The sequence below is a fragment of the Filicampus tigris genome, chromosome 1, assembly GCF_054856515.1.
Source record: "Filicampus tigris isolate MCC_2025a chromosome 1, RoL_Ftig_1.0, whole genome shotgun sequence".
NCBI lineage: Eukaryota > Metazoa > Chordata > Actinopteri > Syngnathiformes > Syngnathidae > Filicampus > Filicampus tigris.
Genome location: NC_141217.1, coordinates 12,232,943 through 12,251,750, shown reverse-complemented (window position 1 = coordinate 12,251,750; position 18,808 = coordinate 12,232,943). Strand labels below are relative to the sequence as shown.

The 18,808-nt window shown below is 40.7% G+C and overlaps 1 protein-coding gene and 1 long non-coding RNA gene across 6 annotated transcripts; both read right to left on the bottom strand.

The window, feature by feature from the left end:
- Positions 1 to 164: 164 nt before the first annotated feature.
- Positions 165 to 2,987, bottom strand: tceanc (transcription elongation factor A N-terminal and central domain containing). 5 transcript variants are annotated; one of them, XM_086015226.1, is made up of 4 exons: positions 2,838 to 2,987; positions 1,809 to 1,984; positions 1,431 to 1,639; positions 165 to 1,358 (listed from the first exon to the last, which is right to left on the bottom strand). In XM_086015226.1, exons 2-4 carry the CDS (start codon positions 1,870 to 1,872, stop codon positions 1,026 to 1,028), a joined length of 606 nt encoding a protein of 201 aa, XP_085871352.1. In that variant the 5' UTR covers positions 1,873 to 1,984; positions 2,838 to 2,987; the 3' UTR covers positions 165 to 1,025. The 5 variants fall into 5 exon arrangements, with proteins under 5 accessions (XP_085871352.1, XP_085872113.1, XP_085869014.1 ...); XM_086015987.1 differs by having other exon boundaries at positions 1,470 to 1,639; XM_086012888.1 differs by having other exon boundaries at positions 165 to 1,639.
- A 1,109-nt stretch (positions 2,988 to 4,096) lies between these two features.
- LOC147152795 (uncharacterized) lies at positions 4,097 to 9,411 on the bottom strand. Its single transcript, XR_015082654.1, has 3 exons — positions 9,037 to 9,411; positions 7,160 to 7,354; positions 4,097 to 4,815 (listed from the first exon to the last, which is right to left on the bottom strand). It is a non-coding gene; the product is annotated as an uncharacterized LOC147152795 (long non-coding RNA).
- Between the last annotated feature and the right edge of the window lie 9,397 nt (positions 9,412 to 18,808).

Below are 18,808 nucleotides of genomic sequence, written 5' to 3'. Positions count from 1 at the left end.
GTCACATCTAATTAAGGGGTGTGTAATTTTTTGTGCTCAAGGGCCACGTTTGATTTTTAAAACTGACACATCGTCCATTACTCATAGATGAGGTCCAAAAAAGCAACAAAACAAGAATCCTTATAATTTTTTTAAAATCAGGTCTAACTTGTCGCATTTTAATTAGTTAACCAATTGTTTAATGAATACATAATGCCTTACATTTACTACTACTAATTATTCTCATTATTAGGGTTGCCGGTGAGGAGGCCAATCGCAGCTGACTTCAATCAAGATGTCAACCACCACTTACAAATGAGCTGATGCCCAAAACAGAGTTTGCAATTGCTTATCGATGACACAAGATGGCAATAAATCACTTTCAAAGGAGAAGATGGCAAAACGGGTTGCCCAAAAGCTACCGTTAAATTACGGTAACACATTTACAACATTGACGTTACAAAATGGACTGCTACTGTTTATTTGCTACTGTTTATTATACACTTAAAAATGTACTTAAATCATGATTTTACCGTAAAAAAGGTTTTAATTTAAAAAAACAACAATGTTTTACCAGAACATTTACATTAAACAAATATAATACTTTTATGGCTTTTGACTGTTATTTGACAAATTTCTATGACGTTTTTTACAGTGCAGACAAATGATTATCAGCAAAGCATCAATACCATGAATCTAGCACATACAGTCAAGAACCCATGTTACATAAACAAATGTATTCAGTAGTTAAATTATCCAACACATACCACCTTCGCATATGGCTTATTACCAGTATTAGCTAGCATACTAGCTAGAAGGTGAGTTTTTCAGCAAAAAACAGAGGATAGGCTTAAAAAAAAAAGTCTGCTAATAGGCGAATGCCAAACCCTGTATGGGAAGTATGGCACTTCGTTGAAAAAATAACCATAATGTTGATATTATTTGATATTCCATGTTGAGATGACTACGTTGAAATCAATCTGATTAGTCAAAGTGGTTGCGACAACAGTTCACAACTTTAAGAGAAGCTGACTCTACAGCAAAAATCAGAGGCAGAGCCAGCCGCTGTGGTACCACTGCTGCCCACAACTGCTGCACGTCACAAAGGTCATCGCCTGGTCGTCGGGGCCTCCGCGCCGCACCCACGCCGGCAGAAAGAGCGCCCCGCGGTTCACCTGTGTCACCTTGCAGTCATAGCCGCCGCAGCGCTCGCAGCGAAGCCGCCGCGTCTCCGTCCCCTCGACCCCGCGAGGAAGCTGCCGCTCGCTAACTCCGCGAGACGAGTACTCCTCCCTCAGTTGTCGGAGCTCGGCGCAGGCCATCTCCTCCGCTGACATGCCGGCAAAGGCTTCCGGCGTCAGGGAGCCGCTCATCAGGCCCTGGTACAGATGGCCGTTTTTAGGATTCTTCAAGTTGGCCACCTTGCTCCTCACACAGGCTTTGTATTTGACCTGATTGCATGTGTGGATGCGGCGGATGTGCTGCTCGACCTGCGCGGCCAACTCCGTGGCCTTGTCCAGGTCGCGCGGTTCAGGGCGGAGGGCGCAGACGAGAAGCTGAAGACATTTGGACCTCAGAGAGGCAGTGGCGTCATCCGGGTGATCGTCTCCAGCCAGGGAAGAGCAGGAGGCTTCTTGCCCTGCAGGAGCGCTTCTGGAGTCTTCTTCCATTCAGTGGCAGGAAGTAACAAAGTATAAATACTTTGTTAATGTACTTCAGTCCAATTTTCAGGTATCTGGTATTTTCAGATATCTATCTACTTCACGTGACTATTATTTTTTTCTGACAATTATTTATTTTTAACCCTACTTCTACCAGAGTTCTCTTACACAAATATCTGTACTTAAGTACAGAGAGTGAGTGTTTTTTCCAGCCCTGGGTAATTCCCATCATGTGCTGCCACTTCCATTCTCCATCTGAGCTGCTTTCACGCAGCCTGTAGAACACTTTGGCGATGTCCGTGTTCTCAAGGTGCTCCGCGGTGATATCACACCTGTTAAGGTCACTGAGGAGAGTCAGTATGCCACTGCAGGTTAGTGTCTGTGAGCAATTTCTCAATGTGCTGAATCCTGAACTAGGACATATTTGCACAACTGCATACATTTGAACCAACATATTTGTACTTAATATGTACACACTGAAAATCCCATTGCGCTAATAGTCACATATAAATTTTGCATAATTTTTCCTCCAGTAATTGCAGCTTGCACTATACATAACATATTGTATTACATTGTACATACTGTATAGTTATCATACTTATTCCACCTCCTAATACCACCAATATCACCACGCAACTTTACAAAAAATGCACAAATGTGCCACAAACACCATCTGGAGCAGTTCATAAACAACATAGAGAGTGAGTGAGTGAGTGAGTAAATAAACAAAAAAAAGCAGTAAATCATACTTGCCAGATATGCTGATTCTTACATTTATTGATGTGTGTTTTGCTAGTCAAATTTGACTGTGAATGTTTTGCTCTGACCAGTGTACCCCTAATCAGAGGACGGAAAAATGCTGATGTTACTGCGAATGCTACCTGCTAGCTAGCCACGTGAGGCGAAGTGGAAATCTGATTGGTTAAATTAACAGTTCCAAATATTGCTATTTAAGATATAACTGCATGTAGGTTAGTGCTTCTGATAGAGTTGGATGTATTGTCCCCCACGCCTCCGATACCACAACGCTGTTTTTCTACAGTATTATGCTATTTCATCATTGGCTATACACTTTAAATTCAAGACAATCTTTATTTAGTTGCCTAGTTGATGCACGATGGCTTCTCTTTCTTTAAAAAAAAAAAAAAAGGATTTGTGTGGACATGTGCCTCTAGAAGTGTTTGTGTGAGCGAGTACCTGAACTCCTTCCCGCCGATAGCAAGTCAACAAAACTGTATTATTGTCCGCACGGGAGCGGCCATGTTGGACAAAAACAAAGCTATGTAGATAAGTTACAAAGGCGTTACATAAATCGGCCGCAAGGTGGTGCTGTCGCCAGGAAGACCCTCCAAGAAACGGTCGTAGATTCTTCTTCTTCCCTTAGTTTCGACCGGCAAATAGTCTTTAAGCTCATATACCGTCATCTACTGGTGTGAAGGTCGAATCATACCAAATAGTCCAGGCATTACCCAAAGCGCTTATCCAACAATACAAATCAAATTCTAAAAGTGAACTCATGTAAGCTACTTTATTCAAGACTGCTTGCTTGTCTTGCAACTATGAGTCTCTCAGAAATAATTAACTTCCACAGCAGAACAGAAAGTGTTGATTGTGTGGCCCCTCTAGGGATAATCAAGCGTACATTTTTTCTCTCTCCTTTTGCCCTAGCTAGTTATGGTATGTTAGATAAGACTGCAGTGAGAGTGGACTCGCAGCAACATGTTATTCTCATCATATACAGTCGAGCAGCACCCAAGCAGGAATTTTGGGATGGTATCTCAATGTAAGATAGGGCAAGTCTTTCAGCTTTTGTCAAACTCTACACTGTGAAGAATTTCATGCAATTTCTGATTTTGGTGACAAGAGATTTGTCAACATTTTGAGAATCCTTAAAAGCTATTAATTAAGATGATATTAATCTTTAAAGGTCCATGACAAGACATATATAAGATCGTGTTTGCATATATAAGAACACAAATATAAATCCAACAAATGTGTTTTGTCATCATTTTTCATGACTGGAAAGTCAGTCTTTTTCTATGTACACAAAAACCCTATTTATTTCAAATATTGTTCACAAATCTGTCTAAATCTGTAAGTGAGCACCTCTCTGTAAATTTGTTTAATTTATGGAAAGTGTGAAGTGTAATATTATACAGACAGTGTCTAATGCTATAATGATAAATTATTATACCCCCAATATGTACAGTGTATGAAACTTGATATGCATAATGTCTATGCATTATCGTTCTATTGCATGTGGAAACTTGAACAAAATGATAGCCATTCATATATTGAACTCACGAAAATGATTTTATAGTTACATTCTGTTGTCACAATTGAGCAATGGCTGCAAATTAAGAGCTATAAATATGGATGATAGAATAATGTAAACAGTGGCTAGTCCAGATCTTAACATGCATAATATGGATTGTAAATATGTAACATGTATAACATTATTGCGCAGTGTACAGAAATTTCACTGTAAATGTTCAATATTTAAATAAGCCTATTAAGTCGTTATCTAAATCAGCCCCCAAAAGAGCAAAATACTCTCTCAGGCCACTAGACTTTCCCAGATGTTTTCATAACATATAATGAAGTTCAAGGGGAGCTATTATGTAACCTGAGGTATGACATCACCGTCCACATTTTATATTAGAAGGAAGCGCTTTGGATTTATGCAGAAAAGGCCCCTGAGGGGAAGCTGATGGCTTGCCTCTTCATTAAATATGCTCCAAGCCGCAGCTTTTAAAACCCCACATGGAAGGGTTTGGCTGCAGTAATGGTGAACTGATCCCCCCCTAATGCAAGCACTTTAAAATATACGGGAAATGTTCATAGGTCGGTCTCCTGGTTGATGTGCAGAAGGCAGTTTATGGAAGGTCATTGATGAAAGGCCATTGGCCTTCGGCGAGGACACGCCGGTAAAGACAAGAAACGGTCATCCTTTAAACGGCGCAAAGACTCGCCTCCAGCTGGCCTCCTATTGGTGATGGCGCAAGACAGGAATCCTCCTCAGGTCTTCTCAAATAATTTCACTGCAGGCCCTTGAGCATTCCTGCTCTTTGGGAATGGAATTTTACCAGCATGCGGCCTGCCATGATGGCTCTGCTCCAAGAGGAGGCGCTCTCTGCACTGTGGTGACTGCTTTGGAGTCCTGCAGCATCACTTCCTGCTTGCGCAGACGCCACACAAACACACGAACACACAGAGAGAGAGAGAGAGAGAGAGAGAGAGAGAAATTGAGGGGGTCAAAAGGAAGAATAGATACAAAAAAAAGGCTAATAAAAGTAGTTCTGATTCACCTCCCTTACTTAAATAAAGGTAGACAAGTACAGACTCTGACATGTATTTGTTTCTAAATACATTATACATGTTTGAAGATCATTTCATTTCTGAAAACATGTACAAAGACTGAGAACTGCGTAGCAGGCAAGTGATGAGATAAATGCTGGAGTAGGCCACTATTTTTCATCAGTGCTAATAGGGGGCCACATAGGAGCACACACACTTCCTAACCGGCTGTATGACAAAGATGCGGTTTTAAATATGGACAAAATACGTGCATATGTGAAAAATACGCACTCTGAATATATTTCAGGTTTAACATTACGTTTGTCAATGCATGTATAGAGCGAGAGAGAGAGAGAGAGAGAGTACAAATGAATGAGAAAACTAAGTGAAGCTGTGTTAATTGGCTGCCAACTCAAAGGCGCCATCTTTGAACCTCTCATGATGTGAAAACAACATGAAGATACATACACACGCGCAACCTTATACACATTGCCAGTGCACATAACTAAACGGTGGCCATCATGACTCAGGATGCTGTTCACCAGAGGAAAGCATTGTCTTTGCAGCAAGTGCAAAATGGAGGTGCACGTTGAAGCTGTAATGTAATTTGACAAGCGTGTGTGTATCGCCGCTCGCCCACTCATCACCAAGGCACACACACACACGCACGCAGACACCATGACCTTGAGTGTGATCCCACATGACGGAAGGAACTCTTTTTGCTGTATTTCGGCCCTGAAGGTTAATCTGTTTTGACTGACGCTCCTGCCGTGTTTGGTTGTTTCCCACTTTGAGGGTGTGATCGACTAGACATCGTCATGGTCACGCCGCGGCCCCGCGGCCAGGAAACAACTTGACACGCACACATGCCACGAACGCCGGTGGCTGTTAAAGATGGAGAAGGAGCGCGGTCCAGATGCTGTCTGTTGGTGCCAGATGTGAAAATTTGACAGAGCGACTGGTCCTCAGTTGTTGAATTTATTCCTGCATTCAAACAATTCCCTGTGCATGTTTACTTCCCTCTGTTGCACAAATAATTATTGACATAAAGTAGATCTAAATTTCTCCCATTAATCCTCACACACACACACACACACACACACACAGCAACTGGATGGATGCTTGGCCTAATGTGTTATAAATAGTCACATCCTGCTAGATTGGTCACAAAATGTGGTGTTGTGTGTGTGTGGATGTGTGCGCATGTGTGTGCGTGCGTGTGTATGTGCAGGGAGGCTGTTGTGCTTCAGTTTGGGTCCCAGCATCGTGAGTATGACCCACCACCAAACTGCATAAAAAAGTACGATGGCTGGCCAATTTAATACACGATATTTGCTCTTTAAAAAAAAAAGAGTCAAATCGGCAAAAAAAAACAAACTAAAATTTGTTGCAAAGATAAACAAATAGTATTGTAACAGTCAAATGTTCTGCCTCTAATTCATATCTTCATTTTTGTAAGTGTTAAGGGACCAAAGACAAGCTATTTTATTCATTATATATATTTTTTTAATTAATCGGCTGACCAATTAGTTATCTGATTTTTTTTCTTGCTTCATGAAGTGGCCCGTGCACTCCACATGAAAGCATACTGGCGTGTTTCAAGATTTGAGGGCATGACACAAAAAAAAAACCTTTTCTTGCAAAAACAAAGGGAACACTATTTTGCAAATACGGATTTTCAAATGCTGATGAGAAGTAGAATTAGCTAAATGCATTAACATCTGACAGGCTACAGAAACAATCCATCTATGCCAGTTGTGTCAAAGTCATTTTTGTGGCAGGCCACATAATTTTGGTGTTCCTGGGAAGGCCGTTACGACTGCAAACTCACATAAATGTATGATGAATTATATTAACTCGTATATACAACATATTTGTTCGCTAACTGGTTTTGAAATCAAAAGCCAGTAAATAGTTTGTTCAACTATTTTTCAATTTATTTTGTGGAGGGATTGGTAACAAATGCTTGCAATATCTCATATGCAGTGTAAAAAATGAAGACAATTTGAAAGAAACACGTCAAGTCAGCACATGATTTGCCTTGGCGGGCCACATAAAATGATGTGGCGGGTCGTATCTGGCCCCCGGGCCCTGAGATTGACACCTGTGATCTATGCTATTGAAAAGTCACGTGACTTGGAGTCAAGCACGGAACTGTCGTTTGATGTCTGACCTGATACCAAGTAGAAAACTGCAGTGAGCACACGTGGTGAAACATTTACCTTTGTGATAAGCAGTGACGTTGCTTCGGTGTGTAGGACTGCTCTTAATTTCAAAGTGCACATGCATCTTAGTTGTGTGACCCGCTTCAAGTCTCCTCCCGTGTCTTGAGCCACCTCCCTCTCCTCCACTCTGGTCATTTCCGCGTTGCGATTAAGTTTGAATTCCAGACGTCCCATAGTTCGGATGCCTTGGACCTGCAGTGTGAGGCGACACTTTTAACACCAGAGGTCACCAAGGCAGATAGCTGAAGGAGTTCAGTGAAGGGAAATAAAGAAATGCAAGAAAGGCACGACAGGATGGGGACTAATAATGTGAGCATGCACGCGCTCCAGATGCTGATGCGCAGCCTTGCGAATTCCTTCATGGTCATGTGACGAATCATCAGGAGCAGACTGAAAGCAGGTCACCACATCTCCTTTGCTAGGTCTGGCTGATCAATAATAAACACACACACGTGTGTGTGTGTTTATTATTTTGCGCATGTCTGCAAACTTGCCAAACTCTTGCTTCCCTTCTGCTGCATTGTCTTAACTCATTTTGATGAAATGCTTGGGCCAAGGTGACATATTGAACATTCATGGTTACAATGTTAGGTTAAAAAAAAATGTTGCTTACAGCCTACATAAACAGCAACAAACATACAATCCATTTACCAGAAACTATGACCCCAAAAGGCAGAGACGTGACCTGGAATTTATCGCTGGGGTGGCCACGTACAAGTGTGCACATTTAAATTCACTTATTCACTTCACAATAAGCAGCAGTTTGGAAAATAGTGAATTATTCTTCAAAACAGAGGCTTTCCGCTGTTTATTGACACTCCCAGTTGAAGTTTACTGTCAAATGAAAAGTGTATGTAAAACAACCAAGTCGCGCCTTTGCCTAGGTAAAGTCCGAGGAACTTCACGCTAACAAACAATGCAAAACACTATTCACATATTGACGGTTAGCACCGATGGTCACGGTTTGAGAAGCAACAGATATTTGAATATAAATGGTGGAGCAACACACATGGACAGATAATATAACAATACTCACAGGCAAATATCTTTTATACTCTATGAAAAATGACTAAAATTACAGCTTCTTGCTGAGTCAATTACAGTAGTAGTAGAAAAAGTATTCTTCTTCTTTGTTTTGTCTGAATAACCACTGTTATTTTGTGTGCATTTTTGGTTGTTGTTGGGGGGGCTGCAACGGATTAATGGCATTTCCACCCATTACAATGGGGAACAATTTGAAGATTTCTGATACGAGTCTTTTGAGTTCTCACGGAATGAAAGAAACCCGAATCTCAAGTCACCACTGTATGTTCCATTGTTTGTGGTTGTCAAAATTAGGGATGGGCGAATACCGATACCAGGTATCGGTATTGAGCCTATACTGGCCTTATTTCAATGTATCTGGTACTGATGCAGATGCCAACCACCAATATTTAAGGTAACAAAAACTTGAAATTTTATGTATCAAAAGTACTAGTGGTATTGGTACTCAGTATCAGTATCAGTGAGTACTCAAGAGTGAATACTCATACTGTGTCCATCAATACTGAGCATTATTAACATTGTAAAAGCTTTTTTTTTTTTTATACAGCTCAGTGAGTGAACCTTATGCTGATACATGTGTATATATGCACTCACACACTACACGTAATACAGAGCACAGTCTGTCTGTTTTGAAACAAGGAAGTAAGTCACAGTACAGTTTCAGACGCGTCTGTGGAGGATCAAAATGTGGATGGGATCAAACGCAAGCTCAAGTGGGAAGATCAGAAGCCAGCACGCAGGTCATGCTCTTTTCGTTCTCTTTTTTTTTTTTTTTTTTTTGCGCAGATGAAAGTCTATTGGACGCTTGATTTGACAGAGCTGCGGCCTACCACTTTCTCACCGACGACACAAGAGGAGCATACACAGGACGGGGTGATACTTCTGCATTGACGTGAGCGCAGTGAGACACAAGGCAGCTGCGGCCGGGGGTGAAAACAGCACTGGGGGGGTCACTATCTCTCGGCTCGTGTTATGTCATCGCAACTGTGTAGAAGAAAAGACAAAGAGAGCAGGATGATGTCATGTGTTATTTTTGTTAGTCATTACATTTGGTTCAGGACAAATTTGACCTATTTTGATATTGGAGAATAAAAAATACCCCAAATGTCACTTTTTCACCCTGAGATTTGATCACTTTTCCTAAAGTGAGACAAAATACACAAGAATGAAAATGTTTGGAACCGTCATTCTTTTGTACAATATTTGTGTGCACTCGGGATGTTCCGGGTTTCTACTTGAAGGCATTTTAGATTTATAGGGGAACTTCGAAACAGTGAAAATGTACTAAACATAGGAAACAGAGGTCAGAGGGTGCCTTGACACAGGTGTGAGTTCTGCACCAGCCAAAACAAGTACCTGCAAAAAAAACAACAAAAAAAACCACTTTCCATTTTCTGTGAAACATTGATTGAGGGTCAATTATTAATTTATTTATTTCATACAGGCTGTTAATTAAATTTTAATAAAAAAGATCTGTAGTACCTAATTTTACACATACGTATGAAGGATATTCAAAAGTAACCCTTTTTTTTTAATGAGTCAGTGGGTCAAAAATTACATGGTCAATAGCAAATTGTAATCAAAAATGGCTTTAGGTGTTCCTAAATGCATTTTTGATGCTGATTTGAAAAAATGTCTTTACTTTGTTTTTTTCTCGCACATTTTTGTTTTTGAGATATTTTCAATTCTGGCTTCTAAGTTTGACTCATAAAATATTCATTTTATGGGTTATTTAAAGCTAAAAGGTTTCAGAAAAAAATTCCGCCTTTTGCTGAGCCTAATCCTTAATTCATAAATACTGATAAATATAGGCTCCAGCATGACCCTTGTGAGGATAAGCGGTATCGATAATGGATGGATGGATATCCCTAATATTGTATGTTATTCTACTATTCGTATTATTATGAGAAACTTATGTACTGCAGAAAAAAATGCAGACTCAGAACCAACTCAAAAATTCACCAGTTTGCTTGCAAGTCTGATTTAAAAATAATAGTAAAAATGTGTCTGACCAGTGTTATTTTCATCTCTGTAATTCAAATAAAATAAATAAATAAATGCAAAAAAGAGAAGATTTCGGTGCAGAATGGCCTTATTTGGCATTGCGGTAGAGACAAGAGGGCGGAAGGAAGGTGGCAGAGAAGGCCAAAACTCCACATCTGATTTTTATCACACCAAACGTGAGGTGCAGTCTGTTGCCGTTTAAGCTTGAGCTTTGAAAGTGGGGGAACAATATCTGGAGGTCACAGGGTCGGCCATCTCGAGGCCCAAAGTCTTGCCTTCCAAGTAAATAATCATCAACTCCTGCCTGATGCGTTAGCTTCACTGATGAAGTGATGAAGCTTCGGACTTTGAATGAATGGAAACGCCATTAATCTGTTCCAGCCTCACCGAAAAACCCAACAAAAATGTCTTTCTGGTTTTGTAAGAAGAAAAATAGCACTCCATAAGATTGTACTTTATAAAAACTAAATGATAACATAATCCAATCGAATTTCAAGAATTAAACAGTTTGTACATTCTGATTAATTAATAACAGCTCCTTCTGGAGTGCTCCACTTGGCCACCGGGAGGCACTATGATACAGTCATGTAGACACATGAAGAGTCGCTCAGGTTTGAAATGACTCAGTATGCTGCAGTAATATTTGTCGTTTTTTGCAAACGATAAAGAATATATGCCTGTAAGCGTTGTTACGTATACTGTCTGTCTACATGTGTTTTTGCATCGTTTGTATTCAAATATCCATTGCTGAACGCATTATAACACGGTCACAAAGATGCTATTCGTTAGCCCGTATCTTGACTTTCCGTGCCAACTCGGCAGAGGCCAAGACCCGAAGCCCGAACATCAGCTGCCATCCGACTAAACAAGCAACAGGAAACACAACAGACACTTCTTGTCCACGCCGCGCTTGCGGTTAGTCAGAAATAGCCGCCCCCGCTGTTATCAAGCTCAGGTCACGCTTCCTGTCTTTCTGCCGCTTCAACTTGCACCGGGGAATGCTGGGTAAAGTCTGGAGGTACTAGAACCCCCCCACACACCCCAATCACTCAGGAAGGCAATGCTCCCACTTCCTCCTTCGCAAGGGATACGACTACACAAGTGCAGATGCAGGAGGTCAGTTTTCCATCTGAGACTTTGCACAAAGTGATTTTTGATCATCGGCTTTGCCACATTTTTTTTAAGCAAATTTTTTTTTACAGTATACATAGAGTACTTACTGCAGGGATGAGCAACTTAAATATTGGAGCAGCTGCAATTTTTCATCAGTTCTATTGGAGGGCCACATAGGACCACACACTTGCTAAGCAGATGTATGGCAAAAATGCTGTTATGGACAAAAAACGCATACGTGCAAAATATGTGCTCTACTTATTTTGTGCTATTACATTTTTCGATGCCTGAATAAAAAATACACAATCCCACCCATCCCAACAATAAAGGGTTTGAAGCAAACTGTATTCATACTGTATTTTTCTTTTTTCATCAAAGCAAAGAGCTCTCTTGCATAAAACTCAACGTTCAAGGAGGGCGCAAAACTGCTGAACAAGAACTCAACATTAGTGCAAGAACTCATTTTCAACTCCAAATTTGAATATTACTGAGACACTTAAATATTAGCCCAACTCACGTTTGTAGTATAGAGCAGCATAAGTCCCAGTGTAAGCGCAACTAAGACATCTGCCATCTAGTGGTGAATGGTGATATTACAACTTAAACCCTCAGTCGACACCTGCATATTCGCAGTTCGGCACCTGCGGATTTTCATATCAGCAGATTTTTTTAAATTCCTTTTTTATATTTTGGATTTTTTTCACCCTTTTGTTGTGCAATACATATATTCAATGTTTATCAGTGTTTTTTTTTTTTAACATTTTGGGGTGTGGTAAAAAACAAGCACAATTTTGTTTTTTACTTACTTTATTTACTTATTTTTTAAATGAATCAACGGGCCACTCAGCATTGGCATGCGGCCCATCCCTGACTTACTGTCATGCCCTCGCATGTGGGAAAGGAGAGAAAAAGTCGCCGAGGCGCTTTTCAGCCGTTGAGAAAACAGTAAAACACAGTGAGCACGCTCACGCAGATGCTGCTGTTGGCCACCATTAAGACGCGCCTCTTAAAGACACAGACACTACATGCTACTGAAAAACATATTTGACTTGCCTTGGTAACAAGCATGTTATGCGGCTGTAAGACAATTTAAAAACAAAGCCGTTTGTTGATTGGCTGACTGCAAACAGCTTGCAAAGCACTGCATCAGCAGCAGCAAAGAAAAAAAAAAACACCTACATGGTTAAAAAAACCCTCAACACAGAGACGAGGTATGTCCAATAAACCCATTTTATGACATGTTGCGCTTTGTAGAGCATTGTCATAAAACTGTGATATTACTGATGGGTTAAAAGGAGCAGTTGGATGCCGACGGTGGGGTCCGTCCTTGCCTCAGCAAACAGCCCTCCCACATTCCTGAAACAATGACGACTCTGCACCAAAAGGAGTGATTCTTAAGCTCAAGGCTAAACAGCAGAGGGAATTTAAAAAAAAAAAAAAACACTCAATGTGATAACATAGCATCCTTGTAATAGGCAAGTTATCTGGCTGGTTTCAGTGCAACAGAGGAAGGGGCTGCCCACATTCTTTAGCATTGACCTCATGCAGGAACACGATTATGCTGTCTCCAAAAACCTAAAATGGTGCATGTGCAATTGTACTTTACAGCAAAACGAATCAATCGCAGCCCAGCGTTTAGTGTTGATGAACATGTCGAGGAGCACCCGCCCCCACTCCGAGGCGCGCTCATGCGGCGTCTTCACCTGCCATGGTTCATTCATCACATCACCAGGCTGCAGCATGCACATGACTAGAATAACCAACAAAGGCTTCTAATGAGCAGGAATGCCCACAGATCAGTTGGACAGCTGCCACAGTGGGGGGGACCTCCTGGTAGTGCCCCCAGAAAGATTCCCTCAGCTTCACTTCAAAGGCCCAACAGTGGCCAGACTGGGTTTCGCCAGTGGTGGCAAGGAACAAAGAACAAATTCTTTATTGTACTGAAGTAGGCTACATAGCTTGAGTATTTGTTTGTTTGATGACGTTTTATTTTGACCCTCGATATTTGAAAACAGATACCTATACTGTACTTCCAATACTTTCCACTCTTTACTTTGTCGAAATAGGCTTGTTAGTTTTTCAAACTCTGCGGATGATGTCATGACATAAACAGAGAGGAAAAGTCAACCACAATTGAGATTTGGTTTGCTGATAAAGGGAAAGTTGGGGACTGATAAGGAGGAAAAACATGGAGGAATGTGAACCAGGGAGCACCAACAATGATGTAACCAATTGAGAGGAGCAATAAAGTTAGTATCTATTTAAAAGATCATATTTTTTATTTCAAAATCATGTCAATCTAAAAACCACAAGCTTCTGGTGTTCAAAAGTTCTCACTCTAATCAGAAAAAAACCCCACATACATGTAAAGATTTTGAGTTGTTATCCTTCGCTAATTTAGCATTCTCGGTTGACGACAACAACACAAGCTAGCTTGTTTTCAGTGTTCTCTGTAACAAGTTATCAAAATGGGTTGAAACTCATTTTCACATTTGTACTTTCGACCTACCTTTTTTCACTTAAGCAGTTTGTTTTTTGTTGTTTTTTAAACACATCATTGTACTTTTAATTAAAGACTGTGTGAGTACTTTTACTGCCTCGGCTTTCTCTTGACAGCACTGTCACCGCGGCAAGTGTTAGCTTCCCGCACGACGGTCCCATGTAATGTGCATGACGTGACAGATGACATAAGTGGAGCAAGGAGCAGTTTGACTGAATCCCATCTGTTGCGGTGGCCCGGCTCTGATGTCTGAGGAATGCATAACAGCAGACACTGGCTCGTGGCAGGAATGTTCACAATTACAGTTTGGTCCACCTCCTGTGCGCGTGCACGTGCATGTGTGATTTTGAATGTACTACTGCTGAAAAAGGGAAAGAGGGAAAAGTGAGTGTCAGCCTCTGGATGCAGGGATTACATAAGGCTACGCCTGATTGGCTCCTTCTAAGCATGACAACTGGTACATCCTGGTGGATTATGGGTAATAATATTGGGAGGCTGCAGAGAGGACGGATTGTCTGTTTTTCAGTCTCCACGGGTTCTATGGAAATGAATACCCCTGCTAAATGGCACAGCCCGGCTTTTGGATCAAAACTAACATGCGTTTGTGCAGCCAACTTCAAGATAAAAGCCCATCACTGTTTCAGGGAAAATACGCTTTTGGGTTATTTTCATGAGGAAAGCTTGTTGTTTAGGATATTAGACTACACAAGCCCAGCCCTGACACGACTGTTTGTAGTTGCCTCACTGGAGCCAAAACAACAACTTCGTGAACTTGTTGAAAGTGGAGGGCCTTGGCTTATTTTCAGTTATCTTAAATGATGTCAGCTATCAGCAACACATGCCTGGTGAAACACAAGATGAGAGCGAGGCCAAATGGTCTCCCTTGAGTCCGAGGCATGTACACAGATCGGCTCGTTTGAGTCAGAGCCATCGATTCCCGGAGCCATCTGCCGCTTTGTGGCTCAGTTTCCGTGACAACACGGCGTCGATGAATGACAAGTTTTATTTAAGTCTGCGATCTGTTCTCGGATGTTATTTACCGACCTGCAGTGTCTATTAGTCAAAGTAGGCAGCAATTTTGACAGGTAATTCTCTAGTTCCCATGAAAACAGCAGACCTGTCTGCAGGGAGATCCGTTTTTCTTGTGACCTTTTTGCTCATGCTTTAACCTCGAGCTTTCAATTCCTACGGTTAATTGCGTACGGATGCTTTAACCCTCACATATTGGCCATGCCAGTTGGAAATGTATCACACACACAACACAATCACACACACACACACGCACACCCACGCACACACGCACACACGCACACACACTAAAACAATCAGGTGTTTTACACTCCAGGAAAGAGTCCGTGTGAGGTACTGTGGTGCTCTTTGTTCTATTGTGTGGCTACATACTGAAGCCGTCCAGTCAAAATAAATAACGGCCAGCAGATCAATGGAAGAGTTTGTGTGCCTAAAACTTTGCAGATTAGACTCATGGATACTTCCTGGCAAAGTGGTCTGCAGAGCACAGTGAATTTTTAATTTGTTCAAAAAAAAATCCCTATTTCACTTATCCCACAATTATAAAGCATCATGGCTGATTCTATAATGATACAGTGCTCCCCCGCTATTTCATGGTTCGTTTGGCCGTTAATTGAATGAATAGAAAACGCATAAACACATTATCTCACGTAGAAGCTGCTGTCAATCGCAGCTGACAGCCAGACATTCACAATTTCACATGGAGACTTGCCACAGCTTGAACAACCGACCACGCTCTGCCCAGCTCACCTACATTACACCCAACCCGACTCTGTGGCTTCAAAGTTGATTCTTGCGGCTCACAGTCGTAGTTTACTGTCAAACTAAACATAAAGCAGAGAATTACATGTTATGTTTTCAAAACAACCAAGAAATGGCAATGTCGCTTTAAGAAAGACCCGCTAGTTTAATGCTACCATATAATTGAAAATAAAATTGACGTGCTAACAGTTTACAAGCTTTTGATACTTGAACACAAATGGTGGAACAACACATGTAGTCAGGTAATAAAACATTACTCACAGGCATTTATTCTTTACAATCTACTTAAATTACTAATATAAGAGAAACTTACTGAATACTAGTAAAAAAAAGAAGTCTGTTTGTATTTGTTTGTGTCTGCATGACTTTATTATACAGTAGTGCCTCCTGGTGGCCAAGGCATGTACATTCTTTTTAATTATGTTATTACGTTTATACTGTATTAAGGGGAAAGTCAACGCAAACATTTTTTTTCAAGAATATGTTCTATGCAAGCCCACTAGTTGAAACAGAGCATTCTTATAAATATTGCATTTGTGTAATACGTGTCAATCAACTAGTTTTCAGCCATCTCTGGGGGCGGCCATTTTGTCACTTCTGTCGACTGAAAATGACATCACAACTGCTCAACACGACCAATCACGGCTCAGCATGAGTAATGTCATTTTCAGTTGACAGAAGTGACAAAATGGCCGCTCCCAGAGATGGCTAAAAATGGGTGGATGAACTCTTATTCCACAAACGCAATATTTATCAGAATGCCGTGTTTCAAGTAGTGGGCCTGCATAGAACAAAAACAAAATATGTTTGGGTTGACTTCCGCTTTCAGTACAATTTTATAGAGTGGTATTTTTCCTTATTCAAAAAAGAAAAACACAACAATGTAGATTTTTGGCGGAACAGATTGATGGCCATTTCCATTCATTTCAATGGGGAAATATGATTTGACACTGTACTACTATGTACAGTATTTTTTAATGTTTTTTATGCATGTTATGCCTGCAAATCTTTGTTCAAATAAGTCTTAAATGTATACATACAATTTGTTTCATACAACGGTTTAGTATTTTCATTTGAAATGTACATATCAAAGCACTTCAAAAACACAAATTTAGTTGGCTACTGTGACATAATCCACCCTGTATGTTTTCGATTAGTCAACGCAGGTTGGCTATACTGCTACCGTTCTGTTTTCTTTCAGTAATGTGGCATGTTGGCGTGTGTGTGTGTGTGTGTGTGTGTGTGTGTGGTCTGGATGGGAGCCACACAAATACTGCTAATTCCAGTAGGCTCTCACAAATGCAGGAAGTAAGCAGCAACAACAGCTAAAAAGATGGCCATGGTGTTGCTAAGTTAACCCATCTGTGTGACAAAACTGTCAGCTGAAGAAACGCTAGTCTGACATGACTACCCACATACATGTACCGGCCTGACAGGACCTGCAAATCAACGTGAAGTATCAACATTTTAGTCACAGCAGACTAATCTGTCAGTGTTTGAACATTTGCGTGTGTTATGACAGCCAGCCATGTGCATCTTCTGTTTTATTGAGTTGATTCTGCTTTTTTGTCGGCAACCATGTACAGAAATCATTCAACTCAATCGTTGAAATGCTCTCTGCCAGGTTTGTAGTTAAATCCCTTCTGCAGTCCCTCTGACAGGAAAGAAAGATCTCTAAATGTTTGTGGTCGGAATAGATAAATGAGCTAAAGAAAAGTTATTAGAAAATAATATTATTTTCGTCAAAATAATTGACATTGGGGCGGCACGGTGGTCGACTGGTTAGCACGTCCGCCTCACAGTTCAGAGGTCGTGGGTTCGATCCCGGCCCCGGCCTTCCTGTGTGGGGTTTGCATGTTCTCCCCGTGCCTGCGTGGGTTTTCTCCGGGTACTCCGGTTTCCTCCCACATTCCAAAAACATGCACGGTAAATTGATTGGACTCTCTAAGTTGCCCCTGCGGATGTTTGTCCAATTCAGGGTGTCCCCCGCCTACTGCCCGAAAAGGGCTGGGATAGGCTCCAGCACGCTCCGCGACCCTTGTGAGGATAAGCGGTATCGATAATGGATGGATGGATGGATAATTGACATTGGATAATTTTCCGCAGCACACCTGATGATCTCTCAAAGCGCACAAATGTGCCACGGCACACTGGTTATTGCACTGGAACTTCTCATTTGAGAAAGAGAACTCAAAGTAACAGGATTGAGGGTTTTTTTTGTGTATAGAATTAGCAAATACATGAATATAGCCAAATTGCATTTATGCTAATAGCGTGTTGACATTAAGCACATTATAGTGAGTCAACAACAACAAAAAAATACTCCCACAGTCATACTTGAAATATTGTCAAATATACAGGAAAAGCAAAGGAATGAACTTACTTTTGGCCTTCCCATGGCCTGCAGAGGGTCTGAATGATGCAACTTCCTGTGGGCCATGTGATGTGTTGAATAGTCCACATTTTTCAGAGGGCGGTAATGTAGGAGTGAAAACCCAGGGTCACGACTAAAGTGAAAATTCTAACTAAAGTGTTTTTTTGTTGTTGTTTCTTCCAAGAAATAAAAACTACAGTTGGTATAACCAGTATAAAGGATTTAAATTATTGTATTTCATGGTAAAAACTCATCTTAGCACACATGGACAGGCATCAAATCGTCCACTTATGTCCAAATTTGGGAAAAAAAATAATTAAAAAAATAATATTCACATTAATGGCAGAAACACCATTCATGTAAAAACAGGAACATTGAAAAATGGACATAAGTGTTTTTCACCAGACAGCGACGAAATGCTATATTTCTAGTGTTCAAGGTAGTTTAAACTAATATTTATTTTACAATAAATCGAATTCATTAAAGGTGGACATTAAAGTGAGGACACTTTGCTTAATTACAATGTTTACTTTACAGCAATTGCATCATGCACTTAAACATTTTATTTCCTTTGGAAATAATGGCACCATGGCCCATATACAGCTCAGGAAAAAAATGAGACCCTTTAAAAATAAATAAGAATAAAAGTGAAAATCATGGACCATTTTTGTTTGTTAACCCGCCTGCATTTCTGCAAATAAATGCTCGAAATGACAATAGCAAAATCAGAGAAACTGATCTCACTTTACTCACATAAAGTACATTAGTCACACAAAGTGCAATTTTGGATTGCGTTTGTGTTTTTTGTTTTTTTTCTTCA